Here is a 20,573-nt window from a genome sequence, read left to right as displayed (position 1 = left end):
GCAATAGGGTTATTTGAAATACGGAGTACTTTGGAACTAATATTGTACAGTTCGCATCGTTATAAATCCACATACGCTCTATCGATATAGGCCCCCTTTAGATTTAAATCGATGTATTTTAAGTATGGAAGAGCGCGTCTATATAATTTAATTCTTTCGGTTTTTAAACTTTTCGCTCGTATTGCACACAGTTGTTGATAAAAGCGTGGCCAGTGTTAGGAACAAAACTGACCTCTATTATTGTATATATAATCTAGTATTGTAATAGAAGTCAGTTTAGGCACAATGAATAATAATACATTGTTTTATGTTTATAAAAGTCCAGTAATAATAATAGAGATTAGTGTTTATAGTTCAGTGGTTTCGACTTTATAGTCTCTGGTGCGGTATAAAACCTGCCACCTTTGCAGCCACAGATGAACAAGCTATAGCCCTATGGCTGTCTTTGCATTGTATCTACGGTGAAGAACACAAAAAAAAACTATAGGTTGTCCTTTCGGTTAGACAGGAACAAAGATAATACACTAATATGGACGGGAGCAAAGACTAATATTATAATTTGATTTGCACGTCTTGAAATTTAGGACAAAATTTGTGTATGGACTTATATTAAGTTCCTCTACCGATATTATTTATCTGCAGCTTTGAAAAAGGGTAAAACAGCCAACGATGTAAATGAAAAATAAAGCGTCGTGAAGAAACCTGCACGCCTGACAGGTCTCCATAATTGATAATGTTCTCAATCTATCAATCCGCAATTAGTCAGCATGTGTACTATGGCCTAAACCCTTCTAATTCTGCAAGAAAACCTGTGCCCTGCAGTGGTCTAGTAAAGAAATAAAAAAGTAGCCCTTTCTTTCATTACCACAATGCAACAAAAAACGCAAAAAAGTAATAGCAAACCATCGAAAACAGATCGGATTTTATTTACTGGTCCGGGCTTTGGCATAACTTACAAGCAAAAGATCAAATGGTAACTAACGGAAGTGGAGAAAACAGTAGTACCAATCATCCACGCGTCAGTCAAGTTAAGTTGAACGGAGTATTACATATTTATACAATTACGGTTATTCTTAAAAAATACTTTTCAAGTCACTCCTTATCTATCGAGTTAATGATCCAAACTAATCAAATCGATTTTATAATAAAACCGGTTTCATATAGGTACTGCGCAACACTAGCGACTAATTTCTTTCTTCTTTGCAATAATTTCCCACGCAGGCGTCATTTGTATTCGTAAATAGTATTTTTTCCTATCGAAATATACTGATATTTTAACGTTCAAACATGAAGAAAGTTATATTTTTATGTTTGTTATCACTCTCCGTGTGCTTGAGCAAACCAGCTGAAAACCAAGGTAAGTTCGCTGACACAATCTGGCGTGTGTAATTTTACTGCGTTCTATCTTTTGGGAATTTTCTAATGATCGAGTATAGAATAGTATCTCGGAACCAGTTTCCATGATTAGAAAAACTAGCTATTGCTTCATATCTTATGCACTGGTGTTTTTCAATTAAAATGGAATACCGTTAGGCGTTCCAAATACAAAAATGAGATACATATATTACATTAAACGCAGCAACTTCAAGAAATAGATAATTCGTTTAAGTATAATTATTGCGTCACGTATTAAACAAATACATAGTCATCTTAAATAAGTTGGAAGACATTCTTTTTATACATTCTTTCATACCTACCTACTTAATTTTTAAAAATTAATTTGTTTATTTCTTTGACTTCCTCATGGCTAATATTCGTACACACTAATGTTACAAACCAGCCAGAAAATACGTATTTATAAAAGATAAAACAGTTTATAAGACCGTCTCTCTGACAATATAAGTCTATAAAACTAGTGACTAATAGCTTGCTAATTAGATATATTGCATAAATATAACCTATGTCCTACTCTCGACTGAAAATATTAAGTGTAATTACATGGCTTGCGTAAAAATATCATTCACTTCCCAGTTCCTAACTGGAAGTAATAGCTATGTATACATTACTTACCTTTCTACTGATGGCATAATTGGGACTTGATAAGAAAGACCATACATAGCTGGCTGATATTTAAAAAAAAAATTATACCTATGCTTGGATTTGCAGCTTACCTGATCTTTGTAACATTTTACATAAACATAGCTTTTATCCTACACAAACAAAGGAAAAGGTCTGCAAGATACTTGAGTCGCACAAGCCTAATCCGTTGCAGTACCTATTCCAATCAACAAAAAAAAATGCATTATCTATTCCAATCATAAAGATAGTGGTGATAGCCTAGTTGTTATGGCTAAGGCCTACCTCTTGGGGACTCTGTATCTAGAACTCTGCATTGAGCCTTACCTGTTTATTTTTTGTTCTAAGATGATCCCCATGGTCTGCAGTGGCCCAGTTATGGGTTTATAATGATGATTCCAGTCACTAGTTGTCACTCATCAGGTCATCTACATAATGTCTTAAATAACTCTATATTATCCTTATTTACCTTGCTTCAGCATTGTTTGGTTAATTGAATGGTTATTTTCTGCTCTTAACAGTAATTCTGAAGTAATATAAAATGTTGGAAACCATTTTAACCTTTGACATTTAAAGATAAACCAGTTACTGCAATGATAGTAGCCAGTTGTACAATGTACAAGCAGCTATCTGTTGACTTTAAAATCATCCAGTACAAGTTAGCCATTCAGTGCAATCTCATTAAGTGATCTAACGTGGTAGAGAGTACGCCATTTTTATCAAACCTATACCCCTTATCTGTTTATAGGCGATGTCATGCTGGAACACTAAATTACTGTAGCTGTTAAAATAGATTAGAACATAATGATTGTTGTCACTGGAATTAGATAATTACATAGCTTAAAATGAAAACTTTTGTAAAAGCTGTTGTTAAAGCTGTTTATGGATGAATACTGTCAGACTAAATTTTATTTAATGTAGTAAGTATTATACTGATACCTGCCTTTATACAATACTAGATATGCCCTGCGGCTTCGCCCGCGTAAATTTCGAGTGCAGCGTACTGCTACATTGTCTAAACCTATTAGTCATACATGAGATTTTGACAAACATTTTTTTATCTTTTGTAATAAATGTATATTTTTTATAAAAAGTATCACTAAAAAAAAAATAGTATTATTATTCGCCAATAGATGTCAGGAAGTCATATTTTTAGTTTAAATTGGGACTACCCAAATGCCACCTTTTTGTTATTTTTCTTCCAATGAAAATTTATCGATAAAACGCGAATAAAATGACATTTTCTAAAAATGAATCCTAGCTAGATCGATTTATCGCCCCCGAAACCCCCGTGTATATTAAATTTCATGAAAATCGTTGGGAGCCGATTCCGAGATCCCAATTATATATACAAGAATTGCTCATTTAAAGATATAAGATAAGTGAAGGAAGCCTCATAAAAATGCAACTACCTATATTGTATAAGCAGGCTTATTGTTCAGCTGTGTTAATTATAGAATTGTCGAGGAAAATAACACACTATAATTTTTTTTTACACCTTACCTTTACTATATTTGTCATTACCAGTTACTTTATCCAGAAAAAAATCTGTTTTACCTATAATTGAAATCCACAGTTTAGAGTAGCATAGACCTTTAAAAGTGCCTTGGGAAGCCCTATTTCTACTGAGCATATAGTCATTGCTTAGCGTTAGTCCGAATTATGACGTCATAAAGAACTACATTGACTTAAGAAACAATTGCTCAATTCACTTGGGTTATAATGATAATTTTAAAAATAGTGTAGCCAAAGAGTCTTGTCTAAATCAGTTCTGATCAGTAAATTTGGGTGTTTACAAATATTATAAATGCAAAGTGTGATGGTTTGTTTGCTTGGATTTCTGTCCTTCACTACCTAACCAAGCATCTTGATTTTTGGTATAGAGTAAACTGGAAGCACAGAGGGAAACAGCTAGTTCTTTAAAAATTTCAGGACAAAAGTATTATGTTATTAGTATGTTCTTGTTATAACATAATCAATGTTATCATTTAACAAGGTTGAAATTTATATATTCACACCTTAAACATTCACAAAACGCTCTGGATACATTAAGAGTGCAGTACAACAATGTCTGCAGGATGCTCTTGGCTTGCAGTGGTTTTGCTCAGCATCGCCCCATGACTTTTATGCTGTCATGCGAAAAAAGACCTCTACTGATAAAACTGTGCTCAAACTCCAACAGTAACCTGACCATGTTAGCGAGCAAAATGGACTCACCAATACTTAAACACTTTGAAGTATTGGTCAGACTATTAAATTAAAGAGAATGAGAATGTTTTCCTTTTTATTATTAATTTTTAAGTTTTCTTTTTCTGTATCTTATTAACAACATTATGAGCCTCAGTTGCTCCAATTAATAAATGCAATTAAATGAAGTAAACAAAATTAATATTGCAAAGCACAAGGCATAATGGAGATTGATGAAAATTACCAAAGTTAATTTTGAATATAAACCTAAATAGTTGAAAGTGAAAACAATAGACAAGCATGCATATCTTTCAATGCCCATAGGCAAAGAAGATATATGCAACAACTTCCAAAAATATAAAACCAAGTTCAATTCAATTCTTGTTTATGGCTTTTGTCTGTGCCAACTGGGCACAAGGTACTTCGCTAATGTCTTGTAGATGGAGAAGGCACAAAGGAGATTGATCGGTGAAACTAATGAAAAGTTAATTTTGATTATGTACCAAGAAATAGTTGATTCGCTTGTTAACAGTCCTCCAATATCACTTGACAAGGATAAGTAGACTATTTATAAACAGTACTTGCTCATTTTTTTTTGGAATGAGTCGCATAGTAAATGTTCAACTATTTACAGGTTATCACAGCATGCATTAAAATGTAAAAAAGTCATTCCTATAAATTATTTACAGTTAATTATTTGTCTGTTAATATAAACCTTTAAAAGTATAAACATAAATTTATTTAAAGCAAAGTTACAATGAATAATTTAATTTAATCAATCATTAGGAAACAAAACAAAAAATTAATCACAAAGTAAATAAATCCGATTAAAATAATCAATATAACTTGAAGGAACTAAAATGTAAATCAGGGTTGAATCAGGTTAATTCACGTTAATAAAAGAACTGTCTTTAGGATAAGGATGACAATATTATTTGAAGAGTAGTTCAATAAAGCAATCTTCAAATAAATGTAGCCAACAGTTAACAAACTGATTGCACATTCTGAATCCGAGTCTCAGCGAGCGATGGACAGAACTTTGTTAGCATGATCAAGTCAGAGATGAGGAGATCCGTAGAACTAGAGTCATCGACTTAAATCAACAAGACGCAAAGCTGAAGTCGAAATGGGCAGGGCACATAGCTCGGAGCACCGATGGACGTTGGTGATGATAAACCTAAACTAAGAGGCAGTTATTTTGGCATCATGGACAAACATTTGTTTATAAGTGTTGTACACAATTTTCAACTCTAGTGATATGGCACTATTGTGCCTATTAAATTATCGTCAACCTACCTACCTAACTTACAATTAAGTGATATCCAGTGCGAAAACCCTGCGATTAAATAATAATGAAATGGTTATCACAACTGAGATTATTCCCATTTGGTTTTCCTTTTAGAGTTTTCCTGGTATTACCCACGTTAACTAAATGTTATCTCGGCCTGCTAACTCAAACATTTTATACTTATGGAACATTTATAACGTATTAAAATTTTTGATTACCTCCGCAACTAGATAGGTATCTAAAGATTGAATATGAGGAATTTTAAGATAAAGGACGTCAACGTGTCAATATATTTGTTTATTTAGATTAAAGAAACTAAGATTAGAATAATATTGCGTTAAGTGATTGAATCCTTGAACATACGTTCTCCTACGATATAGTGCACCCTATATCGTAGGAGTATCGTATCGTGTAATAATAAAACAAAGTAAAAACATACTAGCAAGGCAAAGTATTTTTTTAATAAATTAAATTATAAATTATCAAATTGCCCCCACTGCGCCCTTCACTGCTGCAGTAAAATGATCTTCAAATTTTCATCAATTTTTCATTGAACGCCGGTGAACTGGTGATAAATAGAGTCAATAAGACCTCGATAATTAATTGTTAAATCTACGTCTTTCAGTCAATAACACAAGTACAGTCTACCCGGGAACTCGAGCCTAAATCTGTTTTGTAGGCAGATCCAATTATGGATAAATTACACTTTGACTTTGACCTTACTACAATTAAAGTACTCGGAATTTTAATCATATATTCGCACGTCATATTCTGCTGCTGAATTGATTTTGTTTCATATTTGCATACAATAATAATATCTCATTTTGACGATCTCAATATGATTTTTGTTTTATTATTTCGGTGCGTACCGTACGTTTACTCAGTGAGACCCGATGTCATCACGTTTTTTTACGGTTTTTTACAAATCCCGTAGAAACCGTTTGTAAAAAAGTGCCCCATATTGCTCTCCGTCCATTCAGCTCTATGCCAAAAATTTATTTCATTAGTAAGGATTGCAGTTTCTTTGATATACTTGACGTCACTTATCTTTAAGTTATACAAGACGTTCACGATAATAAAATATTACTGCTTTAAGCGACTGAAGTAAGCTGCAAAGTAAATATTCACACAAGTGTGACATAACTAAGCTCTTCGGCCTCAATGTACCGTTTTGCATGTACACTGTCAAAGACTACGTCAGAGTTGAAAGTCGTATCTATAGTTACGTCACTAACGAGATAACCCTAAGGGATGGTGTCTCAACGTTTAATTAATAGATAATCGTTTTCCGTACATACTAACAAAACGAAACTAGTGTAATATACTAACTTTGTTTTGCTAGTTGTTTACATCGCTTTCGCCTTTAAAAGTTTGAATAAATTCAGAAATTGGAGTTAGCCTGGCCAAACTTATTTAAATATATCTGACCGGATAGAATTTGGGATCACACATACATTTCGTCTTGTGTTTAAAAATAGTCTAGCATTCTTATAAGAATCATACGTTCACAAGATCGATAATAATAACCTTTATCGATGAATGTCTGTAGTTGAGGGAACTTAGTATACGGGTTAAACCATTAAGAATCATATTGTGTTAAAACTTAACTATTTAATTAGTTTTTCTTCTTAATTTCTAATCTCTCTTCTCTTAAAAATAACTTAGTATACGGGTTAAACCATTAAGAATCATATTGTGTTAAAACTTAACTATTTAATTAGTTTTTCTTCTTAATTTCTAATCTCTCTTCTCTTAAAAATGTGATTATGCTTGTGTGTATCCCGAAGGCCCGAACCGATTTTGAATTTTTTTGGTTTCCAAGGTGAATTAGTCGAAAGTGTTCTTAGCTTAGCTTGTTTGATGTAAATCGATCCAAGATGGCCGTCATCACGAGTCATCATCATCATATAAATTACCAGCCCACTACAGGGCACAGGTCACCCTCCCACAATGAGCGCCGTAGTCCACCACGCTGTCGCAGTGCGGATTGGTGAACTCCAAGCACGTTTGAGAACATTATGAAAAACTCTCAGGCATGCAGGTTTCCTCACGATGCTTTTTCCCTCACCGCATCTCAGCAAGAGATATTTCAATTGCTTGAAACGCACATAACTTAAAAAGTTAAAGGTGCGTGCTTGGATTAGAGTTTGGCCCCCCGAAGTGACGCTCATCCAATTTTTCACCGCTATATCCACATATGATCTATATACGAATCGCATTTTGCTAAGTGCCAAATACGAATTCCAAGAAGCTGTGGGAATTGGTAGATAAGCAAACCGCATAAATAAATTATCAAGTCAATGCTATGATTATTTTAAAGTCACTCAAATCGAAACCAGTTATGTAAGTATAAGTATATAAATAAAATGCACGAGGAAATATTATATCGTATTTGTTATTATTTAGTTTATGCCAGCGTTTTTTTCTTAAGTTTTTTTATAATCTTTTTGTTTTTTTAACGCGAAAAAGTATCTAGCTACCTATACACGACAAGACCAGTTACGCTATTAAGCCGTGGATAAGCACAGTAGTCTGCTATCTTAAAGGCCGCCCTGAGCAAGGCGCAAGCTTGCTTATTTTAATCTATATAAGAATTAGATTATAATAAGATAACACAGATTATAATAATCTATTAATTATCTTATTATTATTATATATCTTTATTTATACACCACTTTTTATTTTTCCACTAAAAGTTAGCCCTTGACTGCAATCTCACCTGGTGGTAAGTTATGATGCAGTTTAAGATGGTAGCGGGCTAACCTCTTAGGGAGTACGGTAGTCATACCTGTAATCGGTTTCTACGCGACATCGCGCCGCAACAGTAAATCGCATAGCAGCACGTCTTTGTCGGTAGGGGGTACTAACTAGCCATCGTGATGTTTTTCACATTATAAGTTTCCTAATTTTTATTAAACTTATAGACACCTGACATTGGCTAATCCGTGTAAAAAATAAAAAATAAAAGGGGTTTATATAATTCTCTAACATAACTAATTCATATCATATTTTTAGCTGCATTTTATACCGACATCATTTCATCCATCAATATTCTAGTATTGGAACCTCAGAATAATGAATGAGATCCGAACCTAATGTGCTTTTGAATGCAGTTTGTTTATCAAATAATATCGAGTTGGATATCGAAGTCTTGAATAATAGCTACAAACTACTGCTGTTGAATTGAACGAGGTTAAAGTGTTTTGAATATTGTAGTATGGAGCTTGGCTTACCTTCTGAAACATTCTTTACGGAGCAAGTCCAAGTTTATAATCCAAGTCATGAGATCAATGATCGAAGTCAATTTTAGTAATTCCAATGTGTTAGATTTTTTAGGTATGGTTTTCTCTATTCTATGGAGGCAAATGCAATAAAAAACCGTACCTAGGAAAAATCTAAGGTAGTTTAAGGATTAACCTAGACTTGAATCAATGAATTCGATACTTTATCTAGGTACATATTGTAAGGTTCTTATTTTATTTTAGTTCTTATTATTCGCTAATGGCGTCACCGGTACGGATTCTGTTGTTTTATATTTTGTACTATTGATCTTAAAAAGATTATTGTTTGTACCTATTGAAGCCAGCTATTTATTCATACATGATATTTTGCTTGGCCGCTTTTTTGAAGATAAAAAAATGGCGGTCAACACACGTGCACATTATATGTAATTCACTTACAGAAATAATTATATGATTTAAACCAAACAAAAGAAAAACTTGACTTTGGTAATATAATTTATAATTTCGATATTAATAACATCCAACAAGTAGTAAAAACTAAAACGTTTTCAAAGATAAACTGTCACCTAGATTGGAAACTATTTCACTTAGCTATAAGTACAGAGTAACATCGCAAAAAACTCCTTTTAAAGTATGTTGAGGCTTTAAAAAAACATTACTCCGGATTTAGCTTTAGCTGTATTTCATAGCTAGGCTTCTTTATGTAGCTTTGCTTAGTCCAGTACAGCTGATTAAAGTACAAATGTCTATTGAATTCACCAAACCTTTGTTACTTCTGTGAATAATAATATGGTATCAAAGAGCGTCTATTATGATCCGATGACCGTTACAATAGGAAGCTCTTCTGAGCTAGTGTTTTACTCGGGACCACTGTCCAACCTATTTTTGAGGCTTCCGTTGATTCCCGTGGCGCCATCTAGATAATGTGAATAACACCACAAGCTACTCTTATGATTTATTTATTTAACATCTTGTTAGTACGGCAGGACCACTTACACTAACTAGCTAGAACTAAATAATTTATGGATAAAACAAATAAATGAAAGATTTCTTGAATATAGTTCAACATCCAAAATTTTATCGTGGGACGTACACCACGATAAAATTTTGGATTTTACAGTCCCGTCGTGACCACGATCCATGCAACTGGGTCGAAATATCGACAAATCCAAAATGTTATCGTGGTATGTACCAGTTGAACTATATTTAAGAATTGTTGATGAACGACGAAAATCTTAGTTTAAAATCTTTATATGAAAGATGACATTAAACATTGTAAAAGACATGATATTAATATAAGTGTACTATAGTGATACTCTGCGAATAATGAAGTAAAGGTTATTCAATATTCTCAGAGTATCTCAACGATTCACGGAACAATGATGTCCACCCATCATGGCATAGATCCCATTGCGCATTGCTGTCCAAGAGCGCATTGAATGACGACAATAATAGAGTCAGAAGTTGGTCTGTGGATCAACGACCAGCCGAGTTTGAGCTCGTAAGATTGGTCTCAATAAGTAGTTGTTGAACAAGTTGGCTATCTGTTTTTACAATCGGGCCAGCATTAAAAGCTTGTTTAATTCGTTTTTTTTTTAAACCTTAAATCCATACGAGATATGAAAAATATAATAATACAAAACCATAACCATATAGGTATAAGGTTATAAGAATTGCTTAGAGAAAATCGATTGGTGAAAGGTATCTCTGCGAATATTTTTTGATTAGGAGATACTAACCTTGTCCGTGTTTAGTGGAAATGTAATAAGACCTAGTATGTATATAAGAGATGTAACCTAGTATGTAGAAAATTAGAGTATGCTCTGTGTATATATGTACTAGGTTACTACTTATTATAGGTGGATGACCCATAATAAGTTATCACACATTTTTTACACTTATATGTCAATATAAACCAATGTAACTACGAGCCCTTAAATTCATTTAAACTTGTGTTTTATTGTGAAAATTAAAATACATGAATTCAATTACCATTATTATTCACTTTTACTATTATTGCAATACTGACATTATGTTTTCCATTCTCTAGCTGCACCCACCCTACCGCCAGCAACTGCTAAAGCCCCAAATACTACAGACCCATCACACCCAGCTCAAGTTATCACGGAAACCCAACCCGCTCCAAACAAAGAACAGTCGCCAGCAATTTCAGAACCGGGGAAAGCAGCTGCAGCTAGCACAAATCAAAACTCTCCAACTACTCCGAAAGAGACAGCTGTATCTCCAACTAAAGAAACACCTGTAAAAGAATCCCCTAAACCTACAGATGATAACAAAACCCAAAATAAAGAAGAAGAAAAGACAGAGGCACCAAAACCCAAAGAAGGTATCACACCAACGAAAACTGCCAATGAAACTTCTGTAGTACCTACGGAGAAGGCAAGCAAAACAAGCACAGATAAAAGTGACGAGGGAAAGGCCAAAGAAGAGACCAAGCCAGCAAAGGATGTAACCGCTAAACCAACTGAATCACCTAAAACTACTGAAGCCCCAAAATCTGATAAGGACGCACATATTGTGCAATCTGGAGGGTAAGTCACTTATGAATCAGTAAATAATAATTGCAACCAAGTTAAAGTATAACCATGTTATTTAAAAGGCATACTTTTTATTATAAATAGTGTTACTTATATTACATTAATTTACTACACGCACCAATAATAAGTTAGTCATCCCAGCATGAAAAGAAATGATAAAACGCCTATATTAGGTTTCTGCATGGGCTAGAAAAAATAAGATAGAATTTTCTTTTGACGGCCGACTGGTGCAGTGGGCCGCCTGCTTTCTGAGTGGCTGTGGGTTCGATGGGGCTAGATGGCGATGTGTGTATTGTAGTAATATATTTGTTTTTTTATTTTTTTTTCTTTTTTTCTTTAATGACAAACCAGTCTTACAACAAAACTAACCTTAATTATTTGGAGGATATTAGAAAAATTATTTAGTAAAATATATAATAATATTATTAAAAATAATGACATAAGTATTGGAATTGAACAATTGGCTATTTCAGCTTTGGTTAGTTTAACTTTTATTGTTCTATAAGTTATTTCTGTATCATCATTTAAAAGAGTTGATTTGAGTATCTTATGCAGTGAGTATCCAGATGTTTTAAATTGATACATACTTTTTTTTCGCAAAAAGGTAACTAATTAAACACATATGTATGTAATATTTTGTACATCATAACAAATAATCATTCTTTGTTTTAATGAGCTCTGTAATTTGAAATTTTGCCTTTGAAAATAATTTAGAAAGGAATTAAATTGGTGAGCTGATTATTATCAAATAATATGATATCAGGGACCAACTACTAACATGCTAGACCTGGGTAAGATTTCTTTATAAGGAGAGTTAAATTACTAACAAATCTTTGCCTGGCCCAGGTCTCAAACCCAGAATGTAATTATCCATAGATGAACATGCTAACTGCTACACCAACAAGGCATTTACTTGTAATTTTTATTCATCTTAATCTTACTTTCAGATTTAGTGGTCCCAGCTTCATCGGTGGCATCATACTGACTCTCGGCCTTCTTGCAATTGGATTCATGGGATTCAAATACTACAAGAATCAAACCGAGAGAAACTACCACACTCTCTAAATTTATAAAACTAATTATTATTATCTATGTAAGTGCACCAAGCTATGTATATTTTTATTTTTTTAAATACTAAGTAGTTTTAAATACTAACATTTTGTTATACAGGAAGAATTTTATATTAAGAAGTTTAATTTTGTGCACTTTACATTCATAATTTTCTTTGGTATTTCATCCAAAAAAAAAAACTGATTCAACAGGGTCCCTGTAGTCTCAATTTCTAACTGTACCTCTACGTCTTAAATTTTTACGGTGAATGGTCACTTATTTTTATTTTCGAATTTATAGCGTAAATAATATATTTTATGACTCACATAATGTTATAGATTATAAGGAATAAGTCTTTTAGTTATTGGCATTTATCTCAGCCTTTCTTTGTTTTAAACTAAGCTATCTTTGTGTAATGTGTATATATGTGTAATTCGATGTTTTAACACTAAATCTTTGTCATGAGTTGGCTTGCCGTTGCTAATTATTAATGATATAAGTAGTAAATGTTATAAAAAAAACTATTTACAGTAAAAAAAAAAAAGTTGTTTATCACCTGTTTTGAGATTTAAAGTTTATAACTTTTTCAAGTGCAATTTAGTGTAAGCATTTAAATTTTATTTTACATACTGTGCCATGGCTTGGTTCTCAACTTTTATAATACGGTAATATCTCCTAGTTAAGCTGGTATGTTTACGTTAAAGGAGAATGCCGGATGTAGAAGGTGCCTTCTTAGAATTTATCTAATTTTGAAGGGTTTAATAATTACAATACATTACCAAAAACATCAAAACTCTTGATGTTACTGTTCACAATATATTAGAACCACTAATCTATTTAATTTAAAGGGCTTGGGATTTGAGAGGTTTTTTTTAAAATTAAAACTTAATTTTTGATACCAATTTGAATGAGGCACCAAACGAAACCGTGTTCGTATTATGCTATATTCACCTTTGCATTGGTAAGGTATTAACAGTTGTCAGTGGCTGTTGCCCATAACGCATATGACGGAAAAATCCTGCCTTCTACATTCGACGTGAAGTATTAGTTACCTATCCCAGGGTTAAGACAGAAAGTCGCAATTAAACGGTTAATTCTACGCGTATTTATGAGCTGGCACAGGATTTTTGTAACTCGGGATATTACTGTATAAAATAGATTCACGAGTAAAATGTATCCACACCAAAAGTATTTAGTTTTAAGCAAATCGAATATTAACTCGTAAGGAAAACATTGTGATGGTAAAAGTAAGGGGGCTAATGATTTTTTTTCTCTTTAAATAATATTGGTTGGGCACAAACACTCATTCTCGAATCTCCCCTGTATATAGTTTTACTAAAAGCAGAACATCACTTAGTGCTTTTTTTATTTAGCAATATTTAATATCCGGTCTCAGCCAAAGTGATAAATTATTAGGCGTTATACCCAGTTCAGAAACCAGATTATCTAGATTAAATTATTAACAATAAGATTAAGCAATGTTGCCCAAAATATTTATTGTAGCGTTTATGTATAATCGCTTGACATTATACTTATACAGTTAGACCTATATTATAAAGACTGGTGTTTAAGTTATATTGAGTTTTTTTGTTAATTTGAAAATAACATTGCTTTTATGAATAATAACTAGTCAAATTGATGTATTATTTCAACTAGGGCAGCTATCATACAACCTCACGTACCTATTTATGGCTAGCAAATATGTTGAAAGTATAATGCTAATTTATCACTGTCTGACAAATCAATCTTTTGAGAATCTCTTCGCTTTTTATTCTTATAATGCTTGTGCCGAACCAATTTAGCATGTTTTAATTTGATGGTTTTGTAAACTTCGTAAAGTTGATTCCATCCTAAAGTGCTCTTAAATCAGAACTATTTACTATTAATTCAATAGTTACGTTACTCATGTCACAGGCAATAGTTGTGTTAATAAAGTATATGTACCAGAATTGTATATTTTCTTTAACCACCTTAAATAGTGTTCCTATACACAGCAGGACCTCTCTGGCGCAACGGTGAGCACAGCGCTCACCGTTTAAGTAGGTCCTGGGTTCAATTCCTGGCAGGGGCAATATGAGAATTTATAATTACTGAATTTTATCTGGTCTGGTCTGGTGGAAGGCTTTGGCCGTGGCTAGTTATCACCCTTCCGGGTGATTTGCCGCTAAGCGATTAGGTGTTCCGGTGCGATGTCGCGTAGTAACTGATGACTAACATACTCAACAGGTTAGCCAGCCATCTTAGACTGCATCATCACAATGAAATAAAAGGACCCCATAATGGAGGAGAACGTAGTTTAGGTGTACAGGCTTACAAAAGGGGCATTTTTGCATCTCATTATTCCTATCGTCCATGTTAAAGTGGTCAGTAGGATTTGAATAAAATTTTAAAAAGGAGGCGCGATTATCTTTACTCGTTAGCGGGACAATTTATTCAAAAATAGTCCCGTAGTTGCGTCGACCCGTTATTTATCCACGTTGGTAGCGGGGACGGATTTTAAGAAGAATATTAAGTATAAAAAATAAGTCCTGCGGTCGTTGTATCTTATCCTCGTTAGCGGGAACAGAAGGAATTAAAAAGTAGTAGAACATAAGTTCTATACTCCAGTTCTTCTGAAGAGATTAATCGAGTCGGGAAATTGCGTTCTCTCATCCCGTATCCGCGTTTATACCGAGCGGCCATGGTGTCGTAGCACCATGGCGTGCCTTGAAACGCACGCCAGGCCGTCCAATTGAAACGCACGCCAGGTCGTCCAACGAAGTTGTTATTTGATGATGATGACTAATGAATGAATATACTTTTATTACACACCACAAAAAAGTACCTACATAAAAAAAGAAAAGTATAACAAAGCAACGTATACAATTTGGCGGCCTTATTGCTTCATAGCAATGTATTCCAGGCAACCAATGGCGAGTAAAAGAAATTCAGAAAATGGGTAGGTGGTTAGTATATATTCGTAGAAAATATTTCATTATCTACTTAAATAAATATATATATATACACAACAATACTTGTAACTAAATACAAATAAATAAATATGTAACTACCAAAATATATACATCCTGAAACATAAAAATTAAGACTGAAAAAGAGAAGGGAGCAGTGAACTATCACGGGTCATCAGACCGGAGACAGATACGACCACTACCGTTAGATAACAATCATTTGGAGCCCGCTGACTTGCATAAGAGCGGCGTGGTGGATCTATGCCACTTAGCTGCTTGTGGCCATGTTGTTATAATATTTGCTTACAATAGCTTAGTGGATTAAAAAAAATGCAAAGCATAATGTTCATAATTTTAATCGTGAGATCATAATAATTTATTATTTAAATCTAACTTATCTCTATGGCTCCTCACATACACATCAATATTATTCATAATATTCTTCATAATGTCAACATTGCCTGTAATGAAGAATTGGTAAAAAATATTGTCAATAATATTAAATGTCTGCAAGGAGCCTACAGTTGCCAACCACTATTTTTTGGGGTCCGTATTCTATAATATATGAGTACAATTTCTCAACCAACTTACGATAAGTAGATAGATAAATAACTACAATTTTCTGTCAAATAAAATATTATAATCTTTCCATGACTATATAAAGTTAGGTCGTTCTTAATGTGTAAATCATAAACCCAACGACAGCCCTGGATATTTGTAGTAAGGCAAAGCAAAACCACATTTGCGATAAATACGTAAAAGCTGTCCGAGAGTAGAATGTACAAATATAAAAATCTGCAGGGCCCGAAAAAGAGTTACTTCCGTTTTGACGATAATATGAATATTGTCAACAATAATGCCTGTGGTTTAATGGTCAATAAGTTAAAAAAATAATCGTATATATTATATGAAGATTACATTATAAAAATTAAGCTTAATTTGCTAAACTCAGCGAAAAGCAGGAGAATCTGTGTGGTCTAATTTATAATCTCTCCAATCCTTATACTCCACACAAAACAGATCTTCGGCAATGTAACCTCTACGCACGTTTCGCTCCGAAACCGGAGCATCCTCAGGAGATGTTGACTTTACAATGAAACATTGTTAAGTCAACTTATAAAAAAAAATTTAAATTACACCACACATATTCTCCTGCTTTTCGCGAAGTATAGTAAATTAAGCTTAATTTTCATAATATATCATGGATTACCACAAAGTATCGCCTGCTTCTATCCAATATGAACGGAAGAACTGGATATTAAATTTAACTTGTTTTCATTTTGTTCATTGACAAGTTTCCGTGCGCTTAACAACTAGCATACAATACCTAATTAAATACTTACTTACCTAACTTATACCTAAGTTGCAGCGCAGAGAAGCCGCAGCGCTAGGCTGTGTCTTCTCTTTTAAAATAACTCAATGGCGTAAAACAACTTTCTAATAAATAATAAATAATTCATGATCTTTTACAGTTAGAATTCTTTACTAATACAGTGCCTTACTTATAACTTAATAATAATACATGTGCCTACATAATTTACAAAATTCCTACTTGATATAGATATTGTACAATAAATAACATTTACGGATACATTGCATTTTACAGTCGAGGCGGTATTCGGGCGTTAAGGAAGCCGAGAGTGCAATAAGTAATGTACCATACGCGTTTCATACAACGATTTTCATCACACTTTCACGAGGAGAAACAGACTTAACTTTTAAATACATCTCAGAAAATAACTGAACCTTTTTTTCTGTTCCCACAATATTTAAGTTTCGTAGGCTCTCTTGATTTTGGTGGAAACAGTTTATTCACTCTAAATTCGTGCCGCGATTATTATTGCTGGCGGGTTGGGGGATATTATTGCACTATTAAACTGGGCGCTTAAAAGTATTAATACCTAATCTAAAAACGAATTTTCGAACAAAAAGCGAGACGATTTAAGACGTACTATTTTTAGCCGCAAAAAAACTCTTTGTTGCTATTAAAAAAAGAATCTGTATTACCCGGTTATAAAATTAAAACGATCAAAAATTCAAATTCATTTATTTCAAGTAGGCCTACTTTATAAGCACTTTTGAAACGTCAAGTATGTATGTTTGTGTGACTCTACCACCGGTCCGATCCATCTTCATACCTTAACTTCCAGTTAGATGCAAACTTAACTTAATCGGCACGTCATAAATAAAACACAAGTGCGCTAATGAGAAACAAAATACGTGTGTCATCTTGGATTATGAGCCTTATATCGATGTAATAAGGTCGTTACGAGAAAGTGTGATGAAATATATATTAGGTACATCCTTCCGCCTGAAAACGTCGTCAAAATCGATCGAAAGGCTAAGCCGCGTTAAGGTAAAAAAATACATTTCTGAGACTCAACCTTTCAACCGATCTGGACAAATTTATGCATAGAAAAACTTAGAATTTATACAATCGCGGACGAAGCAGCGATCGACAGCTAGAATCTACTTCATATTTCTCAACGTAAATAGTTGATACACAGATTTGCTAACAGTGGGCCCTACACTTCGGTTTAGCTCACCAAATCTTAAATTAGCAAGTAATATTTCGCCTTCTTTCTGATCGCAACTCTGATATTTCTCTATTAACAATCTTGGAGTTTTAAACACATTGGTTATAGTCAAAGCCTTCTCCACAGACATACCTTTTAGCTGTAAAAGTAGCTTTATAAATGTTTCTGTGACAGACAATGCTCTGTTCTTTACAGACGATTTACTAAAATGTTCAAATGTCATAAGTATGTCAGCTTTTGGTTCCCCATTGCGTCCCTTTAATCTCTTATCCTGAAAAAAAAATTAGAATGGTCACATACAGCTTTGTCACAATGAATAATGGCAGAAGATATCTTTAATAAATATTTCTTGTACATGTTTTTTTAGATACTTTGGCCTAGGCTGGTTACAACCCTGCCAACATAGACAACACAATGTTGCATAGAAACTGACCAAGGGTGTGGGCTTATTATAACTGTCAAACTCTTAATAAGTTACCATTTAAGACTGCATTACTCTGATATACTGTACTAAGTGCTTTTCAAATGAATATGATGAAAATATTACTTATAAAATTACCTTATATTCATACATCAGCCTTAAAGTCATTGTTGCTAAAAAACTCACTGAATGGCCCAAGGACTCAGTTACATGCACTTTAAACCCATCTTGGACTCTTGTGTTAGCTAAAGCTTGCATTAAAGACTGCATGGGCAATCCCACATGCTTGCTACTGCCATGATTCTCGACCATATAAATTACATGATATAAACCACATTTCCTAAGCCTAAATTTCTGTTCGTGAAACCTTCCATCTTTTATACTATGACCCAAGTCATCCATTCTTTTACGTTCAACAACATAGGGTAATACCAATTCCAAGTCTTTATTTTTCTTGTCACGAGCTATCCATGTGAAGTCACCAACTTTCAAACTTCTATATTCATGCTTCAGTTCTGGGTATTTATTAAATTGTGTGACTGTTGGGTCATTCTTTTTTGTTAACCTGAAAAAATGCAATGTATTTTCAATTTGATAATAAATAAATAAAATATATTTATTGCTGGCCTTACCATATTAATAAGATATACTCACCCACTAGTTTCATGTATATCTATAAGCAATATAATGTCAAAAGACCCTGCTTCCATTTCTATTAAACTGCTATAGTCAATATCTTCAATTTTATTACAATTATTAAGTTCAACAGATCTAGTACTATTTATTGAAGTTGCATGGTCATGTTTTATGGTATCAACATGTGTGGAATTAGTTTCTGTACCATTAATAACTTTAACTTTACTTGGGCATTTATTATCATCATAAACATTGTCATTAACTTTGATTTTATCTCTATTATCATGCAGTAAGTCTTTGGCTTCTTCTGTTAAACATTTATTTTCATCATAAAGCAAGTCATTGATTTCACTTTTACTTTTATTGTCCACGAGTTCATTACAATCTCCTTGATTGATACGAGAGACAACATCATTTACACTTTTCTGTGTATGTCTATTAAGTTCCTTCACAACAGCAAAACCTTCTTCTGTTAAGCAAAACCGAGGTGTTCTATTCTCAATAGACTTATTAACTAAACCTTTTTTTATTAGTTTAGTCATATTCTTCCACTCACCACCAATATCACCCTCACTGTATTTTTGAGCTGCAATGGTTAATTGTCCTTTGCTCATAGTTTGTTTTTTCTTTAAATCTGCAAGGCCCATTAGTAAAGCATAACTGCCAGACCTATATACCGGAATATTTCTTGTTTTCTTATCATTTTTATTTGTCAGATTGTTTGATTTGGTCTGATCACTTATTGGAGAGAGGTTTGAAGATATACTTGGATTACTACAACTTTCAAGTGTAGATTGCGTATTCCTATCCAGGTCCAAGTCATCATCGTCGTCAGATACAGACTTTATTGAAGATTGTGAAGAGGTATTACCATGTAACTTTTTGTATACATCCAAACGTTTATCAATAAACAGACACAAACGTTTGTCGAATCCTTTTAGGATAGCACATTCGGCACCAGACTGTAAAGGTAAAGGGTATTTCGATATGGAAGATAGAGCTTCCCTTAACATAGATTCAAGCTTACTACCTTTCTGTTTTGCTTCTTCATGTAATTCTTCTAACCAGTCGTTAAAAAGAGGATTAGGTCTAACGCGCTTGAATGTTATTCTTTTGCCGTTAACGACACTCATCTTATAATCTTGGATATCGGAATCAATCTTAAAAATACTTCCACATTCAAATAAAACATAAATATAACATGATTAAATACTATAAAACAATACTATAAATTGAAATTCTATGGAGAATTTGTTATTGTTGTGCTGTCATTTTCGATAAAGCGGATTCACACAGTTCGATTAAGTTGAGCAGTAAGCACTATAGTAAAGAATATTATTCTTGAGTCTATGGTTGAGCATTTGCTTTTTGGTTTTTTGTGTACGTCTGCACATTGAAACTCATGAAATTCAAAAAGTCAAAAAGTTTGAATCGGATTATATAAGAAAGCTAATTCATATCACTTTGGGTTTCGTATCTCATTAGGAAGAATTAAGAAAGGTACTCTTGACGAGTTTAAGAAAAAAAATTATATTCCGAACCAGTTATAGCTACATATAAATGCTACTCTATAATGGATCAGAGATACACTTCACTTAATATATAATATTGTGCTGTCACCGCGGTATACACCGCGGTAAAACATATTAATCTATGCTTCTGTGCTGTGGTTTATCAATTTCATCTTTAT

The 20,573-nt window shown here is 33.3% G+C and overlaps 2 protein-coding genes across 2 annotated transcripts; one reads left to right on the top strand and one right to left on the bottom strand.

The window, feature by feature from the left end:
* The first annotated feature begins 1,182 nt into the window (after positions 1 to 1,182).
* Positions 1,183 to 14,290, top strand: LOC120629817 (proteoglycan 4-like). Its single transcript, XM_039898872.1, has 3 exons — positions 1,183 to 1,357; positions 10,784 to 11,285; positions 12,239 to 14,290. The coding sequence occupies exons 1-3, from the start codon at positions 1,288 to 1,290 to the stop codon at positions 12,354 to 12,356; spliced, it is 690 nt and encodes a 229-aa protein (XP_039754806.1). The 5' UTR covers positions 1,183 to 1,287; the 3' UTR covers positions 12,357 to 14,290.
* Positions 14,291 to 16,500: 2,210 nt separating this feature from the next.
* Positions 16,501 to 20,165, bottom strand: LOC120629720 (crossover junction endonuclease MUS81). Its single transcript, XM_039898721.1, has 3 exons — positions 18,902 to 20,165; positions 18,386 to 18,812; positions 16,501 to 18,097 (listed from the first exon to the last, which is right to left on the bottom strand). The coding sequence occupies exons 1-3, from the start codon at positions 20,014 to 20,016 to the stop codon at positions 17,759 to 17,761; spliced, it is 1,881 nt and encodes a 626-aa protein (XP_039754655.1). The 5' UTR covers positions 20,017 to 20,165; the 3' UTR covers positions 16,501 to 17,758.
* Between the last annotated feature and the right edge of the window lie 408 nt (positions 20,166 to 20,573).

This window comes from Pararge aegeria, chromosome 15 (genome assembly GCF_905163445.1).
Source record: "Pararge aegeria chromosome 15, ilParAegt1.1, whole genome shotgun sequence".
In the NCBI taxonomy this organism is placed as follows: domain Eukaryota; kingdom Metazoa; phylum Arthropoda; class Insecta; order Lepidoptera; family Nymphalidae; genus Pararge; species Pararge aegeria.
This window is presented reverse-complemented; position numbering and strand designations above follow the sequence as displayed.